At 38.3% G+C, this 25,267-nt stretch overlaps 1 protein-coding gene across 11 annotated transcripts in view; it reads right to left on the reverse strand.

The window, feature by feature from the left end:
• HIPK1 (homeodomain interacting protein kinase 1) overlaps positions 1-25,267 on the reverse strand; it is a 47,699-nt gene that overhangs the window by 8,660 nt on the left and 13,772 nt on the right. For 9 of the 11 annotated variants that reach the window (XM_081026009.1, XM_081026007.1, XM_081026012.1 and 6 more), the window contains exons 3-13: positions 18,794-18,917; positions 13,382-13,501; positions 12,497-12,583; positions 11,632-11,816; positions 11,161-11,323; positions 10,034-10,262; positions 6,012-6,133; positions 4,979-5,113; positions 2,165-2,307; positions 1,570-1,752; positions 886-1,089 (exon numbers count right to left, since the gene is read on the reverse strand). In XM_081026009.1, the coding sequence (XP_080882135.1) occupies positions 886-1,089; positions 1,570-1,752; positions 2,165-2,307; positions 4,979-5,113; positions 6,012-6,133; positions 10,034-10,262; positions 11,161-11,323; positions 11,632-11,816; positions 12,497-12,583; positions 13,382-13,501; positions 18,794-18,917 (1,695 nt within the window). The remainder of the gene's footprint in view (positions 1-885; positions 1,090-1,569; positions 1,753-2,164; positions 2,308-4,978; positions 5,114-6,011; positions 6,134-10,033; positions 10,263-11,160; positions 11,324-11,631; positions 11,817-12,496; positions 12,584-13,381; positions 13,502-18,793; positions 18,918-25,267) is intronic. The other 2 variants (XM_081026010.1, XM_081026008.1) reach the window with 1 other exon arrangement.

Genomic DNA, 25,267 nt, shown 5'->3' on the forward strand with positions numbered 1-25,267 from the left:
TATTCCCTGTTCCACGCGCCCGACACAACCCCTACGAAGAATACAGCCCAGAACAACCAAGGCCACTGACGACAGTATGTTTATGCTACAAGAGAGGTGTGGGTCACAATTCTTTTTTTTCTGATTTTTAATTTTTTTAACTTTTTGATTATATTAAGTTTCAGGTGTACAAAACCATATGATTAGACATTTACACCCCTCACCAAGGGATAACTCCCCCCCACAATCTCCTACCCCTCTGACATCGTATACAGCTGTTGCGATACCACTGGCTCTATTCCCTAGGCTGGACTTTACATCCCGTGTGTGACAATTCTTAAATGTACCCACGCTGTCTTAGTTCACTGCCCAGTTAAGGGCTTGCACTAAGGTGTCGGGATGAGAGGAAATAATCTGGTAGTGCAATTCTTAACCTCAGACCATACAGCAGAGGAGGCAAAAGAAGGTGGCCCTATTTACGGTTCTACATCTTCCAAAGAGGCCTTTTCAGATTAAGACTTTACACAAGTTTCATTGCAACTAACGGCTGTTCATGTGCTTCTGTGATGTCTGTGTTTTCTGACTCTACAGTCCCTTACAGGCAGAGGGTCATGTCTGTAGTACCACACACACACTCCGGGCCCGAGCAGCCTGACAGTTAATATACACATTCCACCTCGCCTGTCTGAAAGGCTGATTTAACTGATGAGCGTGCCGGGTATTACAGAAGACTTGACCAGGCTGTTATGGAAACTTGAGTGTTTGGGCTCACTCATCCAAGGCCATGCTTTCAAAACACCTCTTTTTAATCCTTCCTTTCGTAGCCAAAATGGACCACGTGCCTGAAGCCAACAGCCCAAGGCCAGGGTGGGAGCTGCTGAGCCAGTGAACCTTCGGCCACCTTACCTACTGGGCTTGTATTTGTTGTCCTCTTCCTCATCGGTGTCACTGCGGATAGTGATGACACTCACAGGAGGGCTGGGAGTGTCTGGGATGACGATTGGCTGGTGCGGATCCTGCCCGGGGCCGAGGGGGTTGTAAGATGTGGTGCGAAGGGGGCTGCTCCCGACCAGAGAGCAGCCTTGAGAAGGCAGAACATCCAGGGAGGGCCTGTAAGAAAAGACCCATACGAAAGGCCACTCACTTTTTGGGCCCCAAAACTATACATTTTTTCCCCAGAACGCTTTCCAATTTGCTCTTTGACTCTTTTTTACCTAATCATTAAGCCAATACACTTAACTATAAAAGTTCCAGTAAAAAGTAAAGTATGTGCTCCACCAGGGTTTCCAGGGACAACACCAAAATACAACATAAATTTCATTTCTGCCTGCCCGTCACCCCACAGTCAAATTTCACTCTGCAACGTGGGCAGAAAACTAAAACCAGCATCAGGAGGGCCAGGATTTGCAGTGGCAGCAGGGAGAAGGGAGCAGCACCGCCGGAACACACCTGCTAATTCAGCACGCCCAGACACAAAGCCTGGCTCCCCCCGGCACTGGCTGCTTCCCCCCGAAACCGTGTGCATCACAGCCAGGCTGCATCTCTCTCGAACCGGCCTAGCTTTAACCATCAGCTGTGACAGAGACTTACTTAGAAGAGACTGGAGCAGACTGCTTATTCTTCTTTGAAGGCAAGGAACTGGACTGCTGCTGTCTGACAACGTGGGCAACGCCAACATTCAGGGGCTGGGCAGTGGCCAGCGTCACGTGGTTAGTGAGCAAGGATGGCTGCTGCATGATGGTGCTGTACTGGCTGCCATGCGAGTGGGCGTTCCTGTACCAACGGAAAGAGACAGAGAAGAGTGAAGGCCTAAAACACTGGGAAATCAGGGCCAAGAAGGTCTGAAAAGCACTTAAAGCAACCAAAAAGAGCTGCATTTTATGTTACCTGGATTACAACAAGGCTTTAGATTTTTCACTGTGTGGTTTCTAATTGCATAAGACTCTCTTTAAATCTGAAGTCAATGATTACTGATCTTACAACCTAACTTTTTCCTATATTCAAAGTTTTCTTATAACTCCATCTTCTAGCCTGATATGGGTTCCCTTCTTAAAGGATTTCAGACAGAGACAAACCTCTCCTTTCCTTTATTTTCTTCCCAGTCTCCCCAAATCCTCCAGTGTGCCTCCCCTAAGGGATCTGCCCTTACAAATCTCCCAGAGACGAACGAGCACAGGGCACTTGCCTCCAGTCTGTGAGCTGCTGGCCACTGCCCAGGGCCTCTGGAATCACTGCTGTGGGCTGGACAGAGTTATGGAGAGCTACCCCAGGCAACTGTTGCCAAGTTGAAGGCAGGAGAATTTGTTGGGTTCCTCCGGGCCAAGCCTGCTGTAAGGAAACACACAAAAAGATCCAGACTTGACTCATTCTTAGCTTTTGTTTTGTTTTGGGTTTTGTTTGTTTGTTTGTTTGTTTGTTTAGATGAAAGAAAAATTCATATCTTAAGAGAAGTTGCCTGTAGATTGTTAACTTGCAGAGATTCAAAAAGAAAGGTCAGAGGGGCTCAAGGTTACAAGTCTTATGATTAGGGAAAGAGAGCACACTGCTTTGCCTGGGCCACCTCCACACCCTGACCACCAGGGTTTTAAAGAAAAGAAGACCCCTGTGGTTAAGAGTCTGCACTATACTGGAAAAGAGTCCAAAAGTTCAGAGGGAAGCTCTGGTTTAATGCTGGAGTGTTATTTTTGCAAAGATTTTCAAAATAACCCTAAACAGAGTTAAGACAGCTCCCTTGAGATTAAAAATAGGCATTTTAAAATCTGAGTGCCTATCAGGTAAGACATCAGGTCAATTCAACCCACAAAACAAAGGGGAGAATTGTTCCTTTTTTAAAAGGGTAGTACTTGGAAAATGGAGCCAGATGTGGATGACCAAAGGCCAAAAATCCTTTGGCAAACAAGCTTATGCCAGCAAAGGAAAGCTAACTTCATCACTTATAGCCATTTAGTAAAATTTTAAAATAAGGCAATAAGTAAAACACTTATGAAATAGATGCAGACAACACCATAGTTTGTTTTTTAGTAGGTACCTAAAACATTGTTTTATATATCATTTGTAGAAACATACTTCAACATAAAAACTAATCACTACAAGAAAATACATCGTTACTAGTTTTTAACGAGCCACATCACTTGCAATAGACAGCAACACATATGTTTTCTGTACTTCAGATATTCTGGCATTTTCTAAAAAAAAAAAAAGGGAGCAGATTTGTAAGTTTCCTTTTTAGACTTGACTTCAACAGTACAATCACCTACAGTGCTTGGGTACATATGGTTCTATTTCTTGAATTTCAAACTGCAAGACCATCAAGACACTGTTTTAAAAATATTTCTGCAAGTAACAGATCCACTTGTTACAAATACTGGTTCCAAACAAGAAGCCTTCAAAGCAGAAAAACTGTAAACACGTCTGCTACCATATGCAGAATTTAAAAACAAAACAAAACAGAACAAAACAAAAAATAAGAGAAGTATGTTAAGTCACACCATGCGTCTTTCCATAAGCCAACACCTGCACAAGACAAAGCATGTAGTTTAATACAGAGCAAGAAATAATAACATTCCAACGTGAGGCAGAAATCTGGCGTTCCAAGCGACGAAACTGCTTTGACAGAGGAAGAACAAAAATATGCAAAGCTTAGCAAGTGACTAGTGCAAACTTAAGAGAAGCAGCAAAGGAGACATGTCAACTAATACTCCAACCTCGAAACTATAGGTGAGCAAGTTAAAAGCAGTGGTTTGGATCAGCTAAATTGAAAATATATCTGACTTCCTTGCACTTGGGTTTTATGCTTATGATACAATTAACCTGGAGGTGATGCCAACTTTTAAAATGAAAACCAAACAAATTCCAACAACCAAAGTATGTTTCTGGAAGTGTTTTCACTCACGTGAGTCCGTGAGAAACAACAAAAGCAACTGAAAGCCTCTTTCAAAGATGTGGAAATAGCAGGCGTCAGTAGTATCAGTTACGTTGTTAAATGCTTGCTTACTTTTAAATTTCAAGCCATGAAATGCTGGATGTCCAGTCAACAATTCTAACTCCCCCAAATAAACCAAAACACATCTAAAAATCACTCTTAAGGTAACAATTCTTAAGGTAAATTCTGAAATATACCTCAAAGTCCTTTTTGTTTGTTTTTTCCTATCTCTGAGCCCCAGGTTACATTTGCTGCTGTATTTAATGACCTTTTCCCATGACTTTTAGTAACAAATATTGTATTTGCATAAACTTTTTCAGCCACGTTTTCACCTTTGTATAAAGGACTATTTGTAAAATGATCTCTCCATAACCCCCTAAAAATGAGTTCCCGTTTAATTTTAACCAACAAATGAAACACGGCCTAAAAGGATTCTAAAGGGAACATCTTTAAATGGAAGATATGAGCTGCCACTGATCAGGAGTGACAAAAAGGGTATCTTTATGTGTTCACAGAAGGAAGGTTAGTATCAACTGATGAGGCAGTAAATTAAGGGCATCTTAAACATTTCTACGTGCACAAAAGTTTTAGAAGCTTAAAACAGCAAATGAAAAAGGAAGCTAACTTGCCAAGGAGTTCAAATTTTTGGCCATCCGGGTACCTATAGCAGAGCCACACTAAAGGCATTTCCTTTCATTCTCAAGGAGCAGAGGGTAAAAGAGAGGGCAGAAAACATAACCGTGTTGATGCTCTTCTGAGACTATACCGAGAGCTTTTGTCCCACTAGGCTGGCAAAGAAGAATCAAGGGGCCTGGCTCCTTACGGAGCCACACTGAACACCACAGTCAAACAGAGCTTGCGCAAAGGTGGGGAGAAAACAATGAGACATTAAACATGTAGCAAGAACACAGCCACAAGATGGCACATGCTTCCATGCCCTCTGCAAAGACTAGGCTGAAAACTGGTTTTGAAAAATGAGAAAACCAGAAGAAAACAGAACAAAGACGAACAGGAAAAAAGAAAAAAGAAAGAAACCAGAGAAAGTCCGTTAGTAACACAATCGAGTGAGGGCATTACCAGTACAGCGGCAGTCTGTTCAACCAGCGCCGGCCGGCCGGCTGCGCAGCTCAGAGTGAAGGGCACCGCGTACTGCGGGGTGATGGTGGCTACTTGAGGGTGGAGAGTTGCTACCATTAGTGGTGTGCAGCTTCCCTGAAACGTAGATGAGGCAGGTGAGTGAAACACACGCGGAGGCAGGGTGTCTGGATTCAGAAGGCTGCGCACTCCCCCCAGCTTATTACCAACAACACGCAGTCCGTTTCAATCACCTCAAATGACGTGCCAAACACAACTTGCCCCCCAAACTGTACACAGCACGGGCCCACTAGGTCAAGTGTCAATGACCTAAAGCGAAAAAGGAGCGGAAGCCTTCTTGGGCCAGATCCAAAACTCAGTTCTCCAAGGCACATATTAAGAATTTCTACTCACAAACTTGGGGTTTGGGATTTCAGAATTTCCTGTGTGTCATGGGCCATAAATGTTTACACAGAGAATAGAAAATATAACATTTGTTGCTTATATGAATCCTTTAGGATTTTCTTGACCTTCTTAGTCACATGCTCCACGGCAGGTATAAAGTTTCAAAGCTTTCTACAGGCTAATTAAACACAAGGAATAAAGGAATATAATACTTGAGGCATCCTGATAAGATCCAGCCTCTCAACTGTGACGAAATTCTGAAAGAGGGAGCAAAGAGGACACTAAGGGAGCACAAGGGGAACCTTTCACTTTCAGAATCAAAATGTTCTTACATGTGTGCTACACCTCTAAGAGCGCCAAGACAAAAACTTAGCTTCATCTCACAAAATTAAATTTTCCCCAAGTCTGGATATTTCTCCCTTGCAAGTCTCGGGAAGACACTGGCAGAGTTGCAACAGTGTCAGGAATGAGTACATGACTCCATCGTAGGTGTTTCATTCCAAGTCCACTGAATCGTGACCAAGAAAGACCTTACAGTCAAAAGCAAACACCCTTTTCTAGGACAAAATATCTGATTCCCAATAGTGTTTCAGCAGCAGCGCCTGAGTCTCTGGGTTGCTCTGGCTTTTACCTGCGTAAGAACCCCCGACTGGATCTGCAGTGGCTGAGCAGCTGGGGCCTGGGGCACAATTGGCACCGCATTATCCATTCTCACAGGGAATCCAGAATGCTTTGTTGTTGCTTGCAGCCCAGCTGTAGAAAACAACAGCACAGTTAAATGGCTTTGCTAGGTCTGCGGATGTTGTTTGTTTGGGCTTCTTTTGTTTGTTTTCAGCTTTTCTGTTCAGAGAGTGTACCACCTAGGTTTTCGTTCTAGACACTTAAGACAAAGGAGCTTCACAGAAGTCTGGGGAGTTAAGAAAATGGAGATGTGGTCCCTTTAGGTTAGATTGATAAAAATGTGTCCCAAACAGGGAGGGAGGGCTGATTTAAGGAAATTCTAAAATATTTTTCATCCCACAAAATTTAAAACATGACAGCCATCCAATTCCCATTAACAGTACAGGCAAAAGCAAACAAACAAAAACCTTCACTTAGTAAGATACATACAACTTTTGATCAACTTGGGGGGAAAAAGTATTTTTTAAATGTAATCTATTAGAAAGCAAAGACTTAAATATAATTGTAACTTTTGGTTAAATTAGACAAGAAAGTATAATGAAAAGCTCAACACTTTATCACGTAAGTTACCCTTTTGTTTATAGACTATTTTAAGGGGATGTTTTACCCTATACCTCAAAAAATATCACCTAGTTCACAAATTAGTCATATTTTTTCTTTAACCAGTATGTGAACTGAAGAAATTATGCCTAGAATAAAAATATTTTAAAAGTACACACGTTGGTTTACAGAAACACTTTTTTCTACGTATTTTAGAAATCTGTTCTAGTCACTGACAGCTTTCTAATAAGGCTTTTTTGTAGCTTGGGTAGCTAGGAAAATCAAGAACTTTGTGCTGCCTTTAAAACAGTGACCACATCTCATTTATCTTTTTATTCATTATGCTCTCTGGGCACAAATGCTGAATAAATGTTTCCTACAAATAGGAATATCTCATTCTGGGGAAAAGAGAGGCTCTCAAGACAGTTCTCTTGCCAAAAATTGAGAAGAGCTTTCTTTTAAACCTACCCTATCAAAACTTTCAACATAGAGAATTTAAGTTCCTACTATGCCCCTAATTCACTAATGCCTTCAGTTTTGCTAAGTGAGAACACAAACATTTTAATTAGATATTCCATCAGTGACACTTTTTAAGCTGTTACCAATTAATTTCTCTCAGTATTACTATGGAGGTATCAAGTAAACATAACTCATAAACTCTAATACTGTTGTTTTCAGCAAGTCTTCCAATTTTCCGTTTCAGTAATTTACAAGTAATTTAGTAACAAGTTGTCACATAGGAAAACATAAACACAATATACAAACTAAGAGGGACTAATAAAATCATAATTAAAACACTCTAACAACTTTTTAAAAAATGATACTTACTCTAAAAATAAAAGGAAACAAATCCAGATATCCAGATAAAAAAACTAACCACCATTCTTCCCAAGGCAATGCTATCTAATAAGAAAGCTAAGCAACATTAAAATTCTTGTCTATACTCCCAGAACACGTGGCTAACTATAAAATAATGTTATTGTAATAGCCTCCAACAGATTAATAGGAACTGAGGAGACGACGTTTGGGAAGAAATGTTCACTACAGAAGCTCATCTATGTGTCCCAGGGTGATGAAGTAAAAGGGGACAAAATTACAGCATAGTAATTTCCACTGAGCAAAATGTATATCTTTTTTGGTCAACCAGAATAGTATAGAAAGTAGTATTTATACTACTGACCTACAAATATAACTCTAAGTATTATTAAATTGCTAATTTAGGCTAAGCCTCAGGAGTCAAGCTTTTAATAGTTTAAAACTAGCTTTTTCAAGGAACCCCGAGTAGAAACAAAGAATTAACAAAAGGCAACCTTTCTGGAAGGTTCTCCCCTGAACTACGGATTAATATCTTGTTCTGCTGGCCCTTTAAGTAAAAGGCCATGCAAGCATGGGAAGAACAGTAAAACTGTCTAATTTCGGAGGGTCTACTTCTCCTCCAAGTATAGATATCTTGTAAAAGAGACGATCATGAAAAAAAAGTAGACAATCTGGAAGAGAAGACTGTTGGTCAGAAACCAGCATGTGCCTGTGGCTGGCAAATCAACTGACAAACGCTTTACAGCTCTTTGAGTTTAAATATTGAGAGGCCACACAGAACAATACTTCAAAATACATAACCTAGTATGAACCCCACTGCCTGGGTTCAAATTGTGGCTCTACCACTAACTAGTTATAAAGACTCTGGGCAGATGAGGGAATCATGATCAATTTTCTCATCTATAAATTGGGCATCATGACATTACCCACTTCCTAAGGCTGTTTGTAAGGATAAGTCAGTACATGCAAAAGTGCTCAGAGCATTGTCTCCCATGTAGTAATACATACCAGTTTTCATCATCGTCATTACCTTAATTTAAAAACTCCCTTTCACTTGGAAATTCTAAAATTTGCTTCTACCTGGCTCCTCAGGTGATTTAGACTTCCTAAATAGGAAAATAATGTCCAAAGCTGATACTTACCTAATTATACCAAAAAGGGTTATACCACTTTCCCTCTGTCCCTCTTCAGTTTACATTTTGTTTTGTTAAAGGAACTAATAAAAAGGTCTTCTGCCTCATCTCTTAAATATCATCTGAGAAGAAACAGAAAACTTGGGAGTCCCACCTGTGAAAACTGCTCCAGTGAAACTCACTTTGGGAACGGTGAGGGGGTAGTGGGGTGGCTACATGCTAAAGTCAGTAGAAGAATCACTCAGCATATGATGACCCAAAGTATAGAATTTACTATTATGCAGCATATGGAGAAAAGCATTTGGTAAGCTCGGCTAATTTGCATTTACGGATTTTGAGTCTGCGCCTCAGCTCTCCCTGCGGCCTCTCCCTGCTTGACTATTGCTCTCCTGTCCTCCTGGTAATCTCTCAGTCTCCCCTAGCCCCACTTTCCCTTCTGCTTGCCCCAACTCTGTCAAAAACAAAACAAACCAAAGGGTCACAGTCAGTAAGTAACTGAAGTCAAAACATTCAAAAAAAAAAAAAAAAAGCTACCGCTTTTATGTAAAGCGTCATAAGAAGCCTGAATCCTGGCTTATTCCCATAGGGCACTGAGATCGACGACTTTCTACTGGTAACGTCACAAATGTGTCATCAGAAAATATCCTTAACATAATTTAACCCTTTAAATGACTCACCAGATCAAACAGCACACATTTCCCAGATTTCAGGAAAAAAGGAAGTGAACAGACTGAATTATAGAATAATGAGAAAATGGGGAAGCATGGGAATGTGAAAATTAAAATCTTATTGCAACACATGGCATCAGAGCCACCTTCTTCAGATCTTCTGTTCCTGTTGGTAGGAGTCTGTAGGAATAACGATTCATAACCTGAAGTAGATAATCTTAATGCCTTCCCCACACAAGCACCTCAGCATGTAGAAGTTTTCAGTTCAATAAATAATGATCTTTATTCCTGATGTAACTTAAGAGGTTTCCACATTCTTAAACATGATTTTTACATTTTATAATAAAATCGTCTTTTATTTGGAACACTATAATGTCATTTTATAATAGAATGATATAGGAAATAAGATTCAATATATAGCAATTGTGTTTATGACACATTTTCTCAAAATGTATATATATATATATATATATATATATATATATATATATATATCCTGCATATTGGGGAACAAGTTTATACATGAGATATGACATTGGTGCAAGGTCTCAATGGGCAAGAAAACAGGTATCAGGCAATTCAAATAAGGAAATGTTAATTGAACTCCTGTAATGTGTCAGTTAGTATCATCATTAGATAAATAACCAACATAAAAAGGGTAAATCCACTTTGTTAATTTCAGTTATCTTCCTAGTCAGAGACAGAGTTCAAACTTGTCAAAGATCAAACCTATACAGCCAGATACCTACTAAGGGTCTGCCTAAAGCAGGCAGGGTTGACGGAACACCGTAGGACACAGGAGTTTCCCCACTTACTCTGAAAAGCAGGCGGACATACTATAAATGTTTGTTGGAATGGATCTGTCTGAGTACAAATCTGGGTGGTTCCGGGCTGCAAGGAGACACCCTGCTGGGCAACCCCAGGAACGGGGGCTGCCGACGACGGGTACAAAGCCGCAGACTGGTAGCTCAGCAGTGACACATCTGAATTAGCCAGAGAAAGAGAAGCAGCTGCTGCGGTAGAACTGGGAGCTAAAACACTGGCCTACAAACAAAAACATTATAGTTGTGTATTGGTACAGAGATAACAGTATTTTTACACACACAGACTCTATCCATAAAAACAAAGTTTTAAAACGTAATGCTGTCTTTGAAGTAACTCTGTTTAAGAAATTTTCCCAGTCTCTAGATTTAAGGCATAGTATAAGGTTGAATAAGAAAACAAAGAATAAAAAATGGTTCTGTACTGCTTGAGGCTGTATAAACCCCTACCTCTTCTTTCCGTGCAAAAAGTTGCTGGATGTGAGATCCCACCAAATCTCATTTAAAAAGCAGAGCTAACTAAAAAATTAGGAAGCATACATCTTAAGAAACAAAGTTAAATCTAAATATCACTGTTTAGCAAACAAATGCAAAACCACTCTTCAAGTTAATTATAGGAAACCCCAACTGAACTCAAAGAAACAGAAAGTAGACTGGTGGTTGCTAGGGGTAGAGACGGGAGGGAGAACTGGTGAAGGTGGTCAGAGGGTACAAACTTCTACTACTTGCAAGATGAATAAGTTCTGGGACTAACGCACAGCATGTAAAAAAAGTTACCGGAAACCCCCTTCAATAGATATAACGAGACATAATAGATATAATGAGAGTCATTTGGCTAAAGTCAGTCCAACTAATAGCAGTAAGCAGAACAATAGCCAGGCTCCACCTGTGTGACTATGCCGAGTCTATGAGGGCATAGATTAGGCCTTTCATAATTAATTATGGTCAGCACATGACTAAGGTATTATCCATCTACTCTGTCTTCCATCACTTTTACCAAGTAAAACATTCTTAAGAAGCAAAAAGACCACCAAAGCAGACTGGTTTCTTTACCGCACCCTGTATTCTTACTAGCGTCTATCCCTCCTAGGTTTAAGTTTCCGAAACCATTGACTGAATACCTGATTGTGCACGGTATTGAGTTGGTTGCTGAAGCTCATGGTTAGATTTGTGCTTGTATTTGGGGCAACATGCGTGGTGAAGGGACTCTTGATCTGACTCACTGTGTCATACATGTGAACCCTCCGCTTGCAGATCTCCATGTTCTGAAAACAAGACTTAACACTGGAAAAAGAGAGCGAAGAGTCAATAAAATGAATGCTAAGATTTAAACAGAAAATAACTCAAGATGAATATGGACCAATGTTTTTCCCCTGAGTACTTTCAGATAAAAATGAATCAAGAGTTTTTAAAACTATGAAGAGGAAAAATACACATCTAATTTTTAATTTCATAATTTTTCAACAAGAAAGACAAACATCACATATGCAAGCCCCAATGCTGCTGCTCACATGATACTTCCATAAACCTAAAAGATGGTAACTCAACAGAGAAGCACATCATGGCAAAACACCAAACTGTATCATACTCACTGATTGCTATGTGGAAAATCCAGAAGGTGAGTCATTGTCACAAACTGATGGTTAAGAGTTTTCAAAGGAGTAATTCTCTTATCTGCATCAATTGTTAACATTTTTTTTAACAGATCAATGTATTCTCGACGATCTGCCTTCTCTGCCAACATGTCTGTTCCTTCTAAGTCTGTGGACATATTCACCTTCAGAGGAAAGTTAGAAATATTACACTTCATATTTTAACCTTTAATGCTGCCACTAAATATCTGCTTTCTCTCCAAACTACATATATATTTTGCTCAAGAGAAACACCTGAGGAAATTCTTTTTATTATAGCATAATCATTTTCACAGGTGGAAGCTCTTCTTATGCTGCCTAATTAAAATCTTCAGTTTGGTAGAATTTATTGGTAGAATAAGGCTAAACAAATTTCTGTTTATTCAAAATTTGAATCAAACAAGTACAAGTGACTATTATTACTTAAAATAAAAGTTCCCATTGTTGAAAAGATTAAATGACGAAAGTGTGAAGTGTTTCAACAGTTTTGAATGTAATAAGCACTCAATAAATGTTAGCTCTCATGTATGTATTTACTAGATAAACTAGACAAGAACGAAACCTTCATAAACAATATTTCCAAATACGGAGATGTAACAAGACCAGTTTAGCAAAAGCAAGGAAGACATATATAAAAGTACCCTTTGTTAGGATTCAAATGTTCTTTTAATGCGTGGCAGAATGTTAATATATTTATTTCTGTAAAATATAAAAACATATACTAGAACATAACAGCTTGAACCTATCTTTAATATAACCAACAGAAGTGTATTTCTGAGTAAAGCGATACATACATGTCTGGCATCTTGAAAGTTTCTATACTCACCTGAGCCATGTCATCTAAACAATTAAAAATGTACTTCCGAGCTTCTTTTGATTTGATTCCAGTCTCCAATTCATGTTCTTCAGGTGTCTATAAAATATAGATTAAAAAAAATTCCATCTGTGTATTACATTCACATTTCATTCTTACTAAAGCCAGAATACAAAGAAACAAGTGTCATCACCTTGCCAACCAGAGATGGCAAATATGAAAGTAAGAAGGGACAACTAGAAAACCTCCCGACGGAGAGACGTGACCTTGATATCTAGCCACCCTCTTTCAACAGTGATAAAATAAATGAGCAAGCAATGATGAAGAATGTCAGGCAAGAAGGGATATTACCATTTCTCTCTTAAAGCTACTTTCAAATGGGATGACATTTCAAATGCTAGCTATGCAAAGGCTCAGAGGCAGAGTCACAGAGTTAATCAAATTATTCAGAGATATCTCAAGGTAAAGGGTATACTCAGAGGTAAAAAGCAGACATTTGTTTAAAGAAAACATGTAAGGACTTAATGTGGGCATTTAGGAAATTATGTTTTGTCATATTTAGTGAGAATTCTCTAAAAAATAGTCATTACTAAATTACTCTAGTTTTTCCTCTGGCTTAATGATGCCAACTACTCTCCATACCTCCTCCTCAACTGCTGATTCAAATATACAAAATTAATTCAGCCAAAGGAACTAGCATTTAAAGTTTTGTTTTTTTAACTAAGGATAAGACCAAATGTATACAATAAAATAATTTTTCAAAGTATTTCCACCTTCAAACATATATTTCCCTCCCCCCCACCCCAGCCCTTGCCCCTCCTCTACCTCAAGATAATAACAAATTTAAAGTTGGGAGTAAGGAGTACAGGAATGGGTAGTATAGTAGAAGAGACTGACCTTAAGCCTCCACAGTGGGTACCCCAAATTAGGATCTCTGTTGAAAAACCTGGTTGTTTTTGTCCCGGCACTGAGAAGATATTCAGCTGGCAGGCCTTGTGTTTGGGAAATGTAACGAATCTGAAACATCAAAACCATTGAAATATTGATTTGGAATGAGAATGGAAATTATTCAAAACTTTTACACTAAAACATTAGCTCTAGCCAAAAAAGAAAGGTACTGCGAAGAATAACTCTTAGATAAATACAAACAGAATTTATCTATAAATACATATATATACTAATCCACTCACAGGTAATTCCCAAATACTTATTTAGTAACTTCCTTGTTACTATACCTGTTATTTACAAGGAAAACTCAATGTTGAAAATTTACTGCATAACCTCTTTTGCTCTTTTGTAGACTTCTGATACAAAGTTCAGAAAACTTCAGGAAATTTCTAATGGCAACAAAACCTATTTCATGGATTACCAATTTTTTTTTTTAGTCTTGTTTTACATACATTATCAAATTAAAACAATTAGGAAAAAATTTCTATAAACCTTTCTTTCTTGGCTACTGTAGCTCCTGTCAGTTGCCCCTACTCTAAATTGCCACAGAGCTTATCTATCTCACATACCATAAAATCAAGCACTTAATTTAGCTTCTCTGTGCCCATATCAATACAGGGACTATGTTCATTCATTCAACATTTACTGAACACCTACTACATACGAATTAGGCCAGCAGTTTTCAAATGTGGTCTGGGGATATGTGGGGGTCCCCAAGATACTATCAGGGGTCTGTGAAGTAAAACTACTTTCATAATAATTCTAAAAAGTAATTTGCCTTTTTCATTCTCTTCTGATGGGTGTACTGTAGAGATTTCCAGAAGTGATGTATGATGATGTCCCTGCCCTGACGGCTAATGAAACGTGTGCTTGAATATACTTGTTTTACTAGTTTCCCAGTTTAACTGTTCACGCTTCTGTTTGCTCCCATAATTCTCCCAACCCAACAAAGCAATAGAAGAGGGGACTGCCTTCTCTCCCCACTATTGAAAACAATACGAGAAGCAATTTTTTTACCACCACTTCTCCTTATGTGAATATGGCTATACTTAAGATAATATTAGAAACTGTAAGCAAGGAAATAATAAATCTTATTGCCCACATCTCCCCCCAAAATCTTCAATTTTAATTTCTAATGCAGTATATATTAATAGATATTAGCTGTATAAATAGAGCTCTTTAGGATCAACAATTTTTTAAGAGTGTAAAGCAGAGGTCAGTCAACTACAGCTGACAGGCCAAATCTGGCATGCTGTCATAAAAACCATTTTAGACAACAGCAGGGTATTGCTCCAAATCTATGTTTGGGAGCTACATAACTGAAAATCAAACCACAGCATCAGCAAAATAGAAAACTTTGTTTTAACGTGGATAAAAATATTTTAAACGTGAACTTCTTTTGCATACAAAAAACATGAAATCTGGGCCAGCTGGGTGGCTCAGGTGGTTGGAGCGCCATGCTCCTAGCGCCGAGGTCGCTGGTTCGATTCCCAAATGGACCAGTGAGCTGCGCCCTCTACAGCTACGATTGTGAACAACGGCTCTCCCTGGAGCTGGGCTGCTGAGCTTGCCATGGGCTGCCATGTGCTGCTGCCGGGTGCTGTGTGCTGCTGTGGGCTAGCGTGAGTGGCTGGCAGCCAGCGTGAGCGGCCAGCAGCCGGCGAGAGCTGCCATGAGCTGCTGTGAGCGGCCGACCAACGACTGGCGACTGCCTCAGGTCAGGGAGCTGTGTCCTACACAACTAGACTGAGAAACAACGGCTTGAACCGGAGTGGAGGGGGAAGGCGGAAAAAGGGGGAAGAAAAAAAAAGGTGAAATCTTTTTTTAACCCAGGATAAAATCTGTACAATGAAATACTATGCATTTAAAATAATAGGGTAGAAGTATATTAACATGTAAAGCTATTTCACAATATAGTAAGTAGAAAAAGCGGATTACAAATTAAATATATCATTTTTTTTTTAATTACTACATTTCACTGGTTTTAAGAGACATGTTTTTTCAAATTAACATTTTTGAAATCAGGATGTCTTACAACTGGGAGCTATCATAGTTTAATTTGCGGTATATTTTCTTAGAGGTACAGAAAAATGATGCTGAGAAAAGTGAATAGCCACAAGCAAAAGTGGCTAAATTGGACCCTTACCTCACACCATATTCAAAAATTAAAACAGCTCAAAGACCTAAATGTAAGAGTTAAAACTGTAAAGCTCTAAACCTCTTAGAAGAAAATATAGGTTAAAAGCTTTATGACAGTGGATTTGACAATGATTTCTTTGATATGACACCAAAAGTACAGGCAACAAAAGAAGACACCAACTGGACTTCATCAAAATTAAAAACTTTTGTACATCAAAGGACGTATCAACAGAATACAAAGGCAACCCATTGAATGGGAGAAAATATTTGCAAATCATGTATCTTGGTAAGGGGTTAGTACCTAGAATACATAAAGGACTCCTACAACTCAACAACAAAAAACCCAATTCAAAAATGGGCAATGAATTGTACACCAGAAGCTAAACATTAATGAATGCCAACTATAATTTTATATATATAATGTGATGGTTCAGTGTGAGGTCGGAGGGATAGTGGATGGGGGGAGGGGGGTTCACAGTGTGAGGGATATAAATGATGAACGTCTAAATATTACCTTGTCTTGTACACCTGAAACTAATAAATAAATAAATAAATAAATAAATAAATAAATAAATAAATAAATAAAAAATATGAAAAGCAAACAGGAAAAAAAAAAAGGGCAATGAACTTGACTAGACTTCTCCAAAGAAGACATACAGATGTCTGGTAGGCACATACATATACATATATATATATATATATATATATATATATATATATATAAAGATATTCAACACCACTAGTCATTAGGGAAATGAAAATCAAAACCACAATGAGGTATCACTTCACATCCAACAAAAACAAACAATTAAAAAAACAGAAAATAACCAGTGTTGGCAAGGATGTGGAGAAATTAGAACTCCTGTGCATTTCTGGTGGGAGTATAAAATGGTGAACCACTGAGGAAAACAGTTTGATGGTTCCTCAGAAAAGTTAAACATAGAATTACCATACGACCCAGAAATTCTAGTATATCTAGCTATACACAGAGGGTGCCAAAAAAATGTATGCACATTTTAAGAAAGGAAAAAACTGTATTAAAGTTGTAATACTCAATATATACCAATAACAAAAGATGAATACAAGCCACGTGCATACATTTTTTGGCACCCCCCCCCCGTATGTACAAAATAATTGAAAACAGGGACTTAAACACTTATACACCCATGCTCACAGCATGCACTGTCATTCACAACAGCCAAAATGTGAAAACAACCCAAGTGTCTATCAACAGATGAACGGATAAACAAAATGTGGTACACACACACACACACACACACACACACAGAGGATATTACTCAGCCATAAAAAGGAATAAAGTTATGATATGTGCTACAGCCCAGATGAAAAACATGCAAAGTAAAAGAAGCCTGTCAGAAAACACCACATTTGTATGTGATGAATATGATATACCAGAATCGTCAAATCCAGAGACAGCAAGTAGATTAGTGGTTGCCTAGGGCAGGGATTAGAGGAGAATGACGATTGCTCCTAGATACGGGGTTTCTTTTTGGAGTGATAAAAATGTTCTAAAACTGATTGCGGTAATGGTTCACAACCCTGTGAACATGCTACAAAAGCACTGAATTGTATACTTTAAATGGCTGAATTACATGGTATGTGAGTTATATCTCAATCAAGTTAATATAACTCATCTGTAAGAATAAGGATGTTGCCATAGGAATCCGTCTGTCTAACCACAGATGCATCAAGATGACCTGTCCCCAATCCTGCCCTATCCAGCAGCAGCCTATTTAGTTAGCATGGGAAACACAACTTCCTCCTACCACCCAGTTTCACATCCATGTACCACAAAAAACTTCTCAAAACTACCAGATCATTTCTTTACAAGGAAAGCCCCAGCTGTACCTTAGCTTCTAAATCTAACTTTACTTGGTTCCACTTACTAGGAAAATTTACAATACCTATCTGTTTACTAAGGTTGAAGAGATGTCACAAAGCACTTGGGCTAAGAATCGCACTTTGGAGGATGTAATTGTTCAGAACAGGTTTCTTATTCAGGGGTCCATGAAGCCCCTAAATTTGTACACAAATCATTGTGAGTATATTTTTCTGAAAAGACCCAAAGCTTCATCGGGTTCTGAAAAGGGTTTAAGATCCCAAAAAGGAGAAGTGGCTTGACTCAACCATGGTGATTTTGCATCATTTAATCTCCCTCACACTTCTTTGTCATTATTACAAAATAAGGAAGCTGGCTTGCTTCTCACAGATAGAAGAAAGATTTAAAAATTACAAAGCACAATGTAACTATAGTTACTTGTGACATGTCATTTTCTATGTTTCACTCAAAGACATGTTCAGAGAGTCAGATTTTGGGGAATTGGTAAATGTTACATCTACTCTAAAACAGATCGAGGAATCAAAATTCTAAGCTGAATAGGAAAAACACTGTTTTGATCTTTTTTTCTTTGAATAATTCCAAATGACCATTTCTTTCTTTTAAAAATAAACAAACAAACAAGCAAGCCAAACCAATTGAACCTACTATGTGCCAGACGCAATGTCAGGAGTTGAGGACACACTGGTGAATGAAACAATCTCTGCCTTCAAAGAGCTTACAACAAACACAGTGTGTAGACCAATTGTTATAAAAGAATTAAAAAATGAGAATTCACAATTTATTTCCATGGCAAAACTTTTCCCCTCAGGACCAGCTCCTTAGAAAATTGTAGTATATCTTCTAAAGCTTGTCTATTTTGAGACGTACATCATTTATTACAATACTTTTCAACTCATATGATTTCCCTCCTAAACCCAATTTTGCAGAGACCCAATATCTGTCACAGCTTCGGGGGCCCAATGTGTTTCAGCAAAGGGCATCGACTTCAGCATATGTTATGTATAAAAAGAAGTAACAGCTGTGAATGAGCCGAAGTTCACTCAAAATTCCAATTCCTCATCCTTACTTACTTTCATATCTTAACTCATAAGACACATTAGTTAACCAAAGTTAATAACTCTAATAAGTTATTACAGATCTGGGAAAGTACCAATCTAAAGTAATGTAAAATAAAATCCTTTTTAAAAAAGTAGAATTGCAAGCATAATTTCAAACCAAGAATTCTATTCTTTAAAAAATTCTTTCTAATTGGACTATTCTTTCCCTACTCTCTAAATACTTCACTAGTGCTTCTCTCCCTCTAGAATCTATTTTCATTAGTAACCACCTGCTTTCTATTTCCATTTAATAAATCCTCTTACCTGATCATATTCCGAAGCACCAGGATAAAGAGGCCATCCCAGGAACAGCTCAGCTATCACACAGCCCAATGACCACATATCAATAGCTTCACAAAACGGTAATCCAAGAATAATTTCAGGGGCTCTAGCAAAAACAAACATAGGAGATTAAAAAAATACACATTATTTGGGGAAGCGAACTGTGTTGACTAAGTCCTATTTCAGTATCAGCTAAAGGTACATCGGTTTAATGAAACTGAAAATGATCTTTGGTATAAAATCCATCATTAGAAACTCTTGAGGCCAGATGTGTTTTGGAATTCAGAATTTTTTGAATTTCAGAAAGGTACTACCAGGCACACACTATACGTTGCATAACAATCCCAAAGGAGTTTAGGGAAGCACCCATAATCAAACACATTAATATTTCCGCAATAAAACCTATGAGCAATCATACTAAGTCGGCTAAATACTTTAAATAGCATTAATTGGTTCAAGTCAGGTCTTGCCAATAAGTGAGTTTATACCAAACGTAGAAAAAGATTTTTAGTTTTTAGAGTTTTCTGAATTTTGAAATCGCGGGTAAGGAATCCTAGATTTATTCTTCTTATCCTTCGCACTTTTTCAATTATGGACCAATTAAATGGTCTGGTCAATAAATGCCCCTTTGTGACCAAAATACCTACTGTACAGACATACCGTGTTTCCCCCAAAATAAGGCCTATCACGAAAATAAGCCCCAGTTAAGATCGTCAGCCAGACGGACGCATTTAGTACGTTATGATGATGTTCCAGAAGAAGACGACATGACTGCATTTGAACAAATGTAGATTGTTGTACGTGAAAAAAACAAGACATCCCCTGAAAATAAGCCCTATTGGAGCAAAAATTAACATAAGACCTGGTCTTATTTTCGAGGTAACACGGTATTTCGAGGTAAGACAGCAGGGCCTCCAGAGCCAGCCTATTGGGGTCAAATCCGAGGTTCCACTATATAATAGCTGTAGGCAATTACCTCATCTGTCAGTGCCTCTAGGTCTTCATTCATAAAATGAACATAAGAGTACCTACCACACAGAGCGCTGTAAGTTTTAGATAAGGAAGCAATTAACAATCATAATAAATGTTTAAACATTAAAGTTCTTGACCAGTGCTTGGCACATGGTAAGCACTATATGTGTTAGATACAACAATATTAATATTATATTATCATTATTTTAAAACTTTGAATTCTTTGCTTGCTTTTAGAAATATTTGCTTCCATTGATGCTCCAAGTGAGAAACCTAACCTTAGGGAACCTTGAGGAGAAGACGAAGGAAATCCCAGAAACTTAAGAGCATTATACATCTATGAACACGTCCAAGACTAAACTGTTACCCCCATTTACAGAGGAAACTCATGCAGATTAAATAATTTGCTCCAAATCACAGTTAGTAAGGGGCAGAGCTAGAATTTGAATCCTAGTAGTCTGGCTCTGGAGTGGTTATACCCATCTGTAACAATCTATTTGGCATGGTGGTACACAGGGCATTTTTCAAACTGACTAAAATTAAGAGATAAATGGGTTCAGAAAGAAATGATGATGATAATAGTAATCCTAATATCGATAATACTAAGAGAGGATACATAGTGCTTGTTATGTATCGTGTACTTTTCCAAGTTCTTTATAAATGTAGTCAACCCTTACAACAATTCGATGAAAGTTATTACCGTTACATCAGATCTCAGATGGACATTTTTTCACATTTTAACATCTCTGAAATTAAGAAGATTCTTGCAAATGATGGTATATTTTAGTCTCATGGCAGTGCTTTTACTTTCTCATTGGTATATAAATAATGTTTCACCTTATAGTCAATGGTATCTCAGATTCTATGTAACAAAGTATCATTTCCATTTGACAGGTGAAGAAACTGGGCACTGAGGTTAAGTAACTTGTCCAAAGCCACACAATTACTAAAATGGTGAAGCCCAAGCAACCTTGATCCAGGTTCTGAGCTCTTAAATACTTTCATCATCTTCTCCAAATAATTTCCTTTCCTTTTCCAAGTCACAGAATTTGAATATGCCAGGGCATTGAGGTCCCTCATTTAAAAGGAGACAAGGGAAAGCAGATGTCTTCATCAGGAACCATCTAACAGGCTATATGCCTCTTTGTGGAGTGCTCAAGTTTCCCCAACTTCACTTTCATGTAACGCGTGCTTTTGGGGGAGGTTTAGGGGGGAGCAAAAATTGAGTGGCGGAGGGTATAAAGATATTTCCCTAAATAAGACTATCTGCCCCCAGTAATCTTCTAAGTAAGCAGCCCTTAGCGAACAGTTACGGTAAGTTAGAGGACTCCATAGGATCCTTCAGATCTTCCCTGATCCTTGCACAGAAGTAAGATCCCGGCCTGCTGAGACTTACACTATGTGACAGCTACGCGTAGAACCACTAAGTAGACAGTTTTTGTACTATTTGATGTGAGCTGCGGTTTAGTTAGCTAAAGAAACAAACTTCCAAAGCGATATTCCTGTTACAGGTGGTGAGAGCCACATTACTGATAGGATTTCAGAGTTCAATTAAATCCCAACCACCATGGCATGTATTGAAGACAGCCCAAGTTTGACAGCATTAATAAACTTGAGGCTAAGAGAACCCAGAAACGTAAAAGCTTTTCTAAAATTGAAAAGGAACAAATTTTTTACTTTCAGTGAGCAGAATCATTAATTTCCAAGTTCATGACAGTTCCAAAAATAGCTGGCAGGGAGAACGCAAATGGCTTTGTGCCAAAACAAAAACTGGGCTTAGAACATTCCTAAGCATCAATTGAAGAGCAGTGGACTGATTCTACGAGTCCCACTATACCAGGAAGACTTTTTCAAATCCAAAAGGCAGGTCACAGAGAGGGGCCAGGCACCTAATAACTAACTTCTTTAAAAAGGTAGCAATAATATGTGACAATCGTTAGGCTTCTAAAACTTACAAGTTTCAGGGAAATTAAGAAAAACACTAAATGCAGCTCTCAAACCCTATTAAACAAAAAACTGAAGACTGGCTGAAATCAGTTTTTCCATCTGGTTTCAACCCGCTTCTGAAGTAACAAAAGCAGCTAAAGATTTCCAGCAAAAGCTCACTCAAAACAATAATTCTACACATCTACCATACAAAAAGATATCAAAAGAAAAAAAAATGAAAGTAGTAAATATAAAATAAGGCCACTCAGTCTACTGAGGGATTTTCACTATCATTGTAGCCTAGAAATGTTACTCACTTAAACTCTAGGAAGCGAAAAAAACTGAGTTGTGTTCTTTTACTGAACAGAAAGGAATCATATAGAGCACGTTCATCTCGAAAGTCTGAATGTTTTAAACTTTAAGCTCAGATTATAATTCTTGGTAATATTTTCATTACTATATCATCTTTCCCCTTGGCCTCCATTATTTCTCAATCCCTCAATATAAACTCTAGACATGCAATTCTGGTTCTACTCATCTGTATAATGAGGCTGAGTTAGGTAATTACTCTCCTAGGTCCCTTTCCAGCTCTGACATCCTAACAGCTGGGCCGTAAAAAAAGATTACCTATTAAAGCCCAGCAAAAAGGGGAAAAAAACACAAAACTAGCAGTATTCACTTTAGGAAAATGGCACTAATTGTACTTTGGACATGGTGGTGTCTCTTTGAAAATACATCCCATCCTTAAAAAACAAATACTAAACAGGCTCTAACGACTATAATCAGATGGTAGAAATAGCAACAGCCCCTGCATACTGATTTCCCAACTTCAGACTTCTTTAAATTGGAGAATTCCTCCAAGATCCTAAAGCTTTATTGCACTGGAACCCAGAGCACGCTGAGGTTAGGGTCATTCAACAAACAGCACGAGCCATCTCTGCTCATTTTCATGAACATACTTGTTTCTTCCTGCCCCTCTCAGAGGCATCAAACGTACAGGTCAGAGATGTTACACACAATCAAACTACCTGCATCTGTGGCTTAGGTGAAACTGTAGGTTCGCTGTCAGATGAACCTGGACTGTTTGTCTAGGATAAAATGAAAATGAGCTTTCCTTCGCTAAACCTTGTCCTTCCGTACATACCAAAGTGAGCTCAGCTTTAAATAAAGGCCAGATAGTTTGGTCAGAATGTTAAAGCACTGAGCTTATAAGCACGGCAAACATTTGTGCCTAAAACTCAAGCCCCAAAGAAAGACAGCAACTTCTCTTGGAATGAGCCTACATTTACATTTACATTCACAGTGGGCCAGGCAATAAAGTAGATTTCCATTGCCTGAGTCATTTAGCCATGCCCATGGCCAACAGAGACAGCATGGTGGCAATACTTTATGGTAACTGATAATATGTTGGCATGGTATCAGCAAGATGAAGCAATGTAAACTGAAAAGGAGGGTAAGAGGAAGGCAGCCTTGGAGCCAGCATGCTTCACTGGCCAAAAGAATTTCACGGAGGTTTTCTGAAAGACAAGAGGGTGACCACTTAATGGACTCCAATAAAAATACAAAGCAACACGAAGACACTGAATAAAACTAATGATAAAAAAGGAATGCCTGAGCTGCCATTCCGTTTGCCTTAGGTTAAGTATCAAGTATTACTCTGACACAACAGAACACTCCTGTTAAACCCTAAACGTAGGCCAGCCCTGGACATTGAACTTCAGTACGCACAGCAATTAGTAATACACAGAATGACCTCCTGTTTTAAGGGGTAAACTGAGCTCATGTGGTTAACAACTAAATGCAATGGATTTACAGGACTTTGTTGAAGAGTACTTACCAGTGGGCTTAAAATTTGGTATTTTCCATTAAAAAAAAAACAAACAGAACCAAATTACTCAAATGACAGCTTAAATTAAAAGGATAAGAAAAGGGGGGGGGGGGAAGACCAGCAATCTAACACTGAACATTATTCAGGTTTCATATTAGAGAAAGCTAAGTGGCTGGAACTATTTATCCCTCAAATCTCCTTTACTCTTTAAGGGAAAATTCCATCAAAAATTATTTCATGAGTAATTCTTATCTCTATTGCTCTTTTTCAGTCCTAAAATTGCTTCAGTCACAAGAGAATGCACTTGGTCTTTAACAGGACAAACAGTTAGAGAACACCTGCAGCCACTGTCTAGAGAAGATCAAGAAAGCGAGAGCAGATCAGCCCTCATCCCTCAGCTGTGCTCTCCTTACCTCCCCAATGCTCAAAATGAGGTGCAGAACTGAGTCCTCAGTGCGCCTGTAAACCGTGTTGTATGTATGTATAAGTATGTGCAGGTGGCGGTGGGATTACTCAAAGGAGAAGAGTAGAAGCAAAAGTAGTTGGAACCCAACTCTTTCAAGTCATGAATAAATAAATGGAGGTGAGGTTCTCAAAATTAGTCAAGTGGCCGAGAGCAGCATGAAACCAGAAACCAAAAGCTCTAGGAATTTCTTTACTCCATCTCTCTCAAGTAAGAAATATCATAGTTTTATAAAACTATCAAAGGAAAAGATAAAAAATAGATGCGGGAGGACTGAGGACAGTGTCATTAGGACATCAATACTAACCAACGTGATTTACAGAATCAGTGCAATCCCTAGCAAACACAAATGAGGCTTCTGCAGAAAAATCCATCCTAAAATTCATAGAATCGCAAGGGACTCTTTGAGTAGCTAAAACAATCTTGAAAGAGAATAAACCTGGAGGTCTCACACTTCCTGATTTCCAAAGTTACTACAAAGCTACAGGTAATCAAAACAATGTGGTACTAACATAAAAACAGACATATAGACCAATGGAATAGAATGGAGAGACCAGAAATAAACCCTCATACATATGGTCAAAGGATTTTTGACAAGAGTGACAAGACCATTCAATGGAGAAAGGATAGTCTCTTTAGCAAAGGTTGCTGGGAAAACTGAATACCTACATGAGATAGAATATTAGACCCTTACCTTACACCATATACAAAAATTAAACCAAAATGGATCAAAGACCTAAATGTAAGAGCTAAAACTATCAAACATTTAGTAGAAAACACAGAGGAAAAGCTTCATAACATTGGTTTGGCAATGGTTTCTTGGATATGATACCAAAAGCACAAGCAACAAAACAAAACAAAAATTGGACTTCATCAGAATTAAAACTTTTGTGACAACGTTAACTTCATGAAATGGGAGAAAATATTCACAAATTATATATCTGATAAGGGATTAATATCCAGAATATAAAAAGAACTCCTACAACTTAACAACAACAACAACAAAAAAACAATTCAAAATGGACAAAGGACTTGAACAAGACATTTCTCCAGAGGACACACAGATGGCCAACAAGCACATGAAAAGATGCTCAACATCACTAATCATTAGGGAAATGGAAAAAAAAAAAAAGAGGTATCATTTCACTAACATAAGGTTGGCTATTATCCAAAAAAAAAAAAAAAAAAAAAAAAAAAAAAATCACAAAAAAAAACCCAGAAAATAACAAATGTTAGCAAGGATGTGGAGAGCTGAGAATCCTCATGC

The sequence above is a fragment of the Rhinolophus hipposideros genome (genome assembly GCF_964194185.1).
Source record: "Rhinolophus hipposideros genome assembly, chromosome: 19".
NCBI classification, from domain to species: Eukaryota; Metazoa; Chordata; class Mammalia; order Chiroptera; family Rhinolophidae; genus Rhinolophus; species Rhinolophus hipposideros.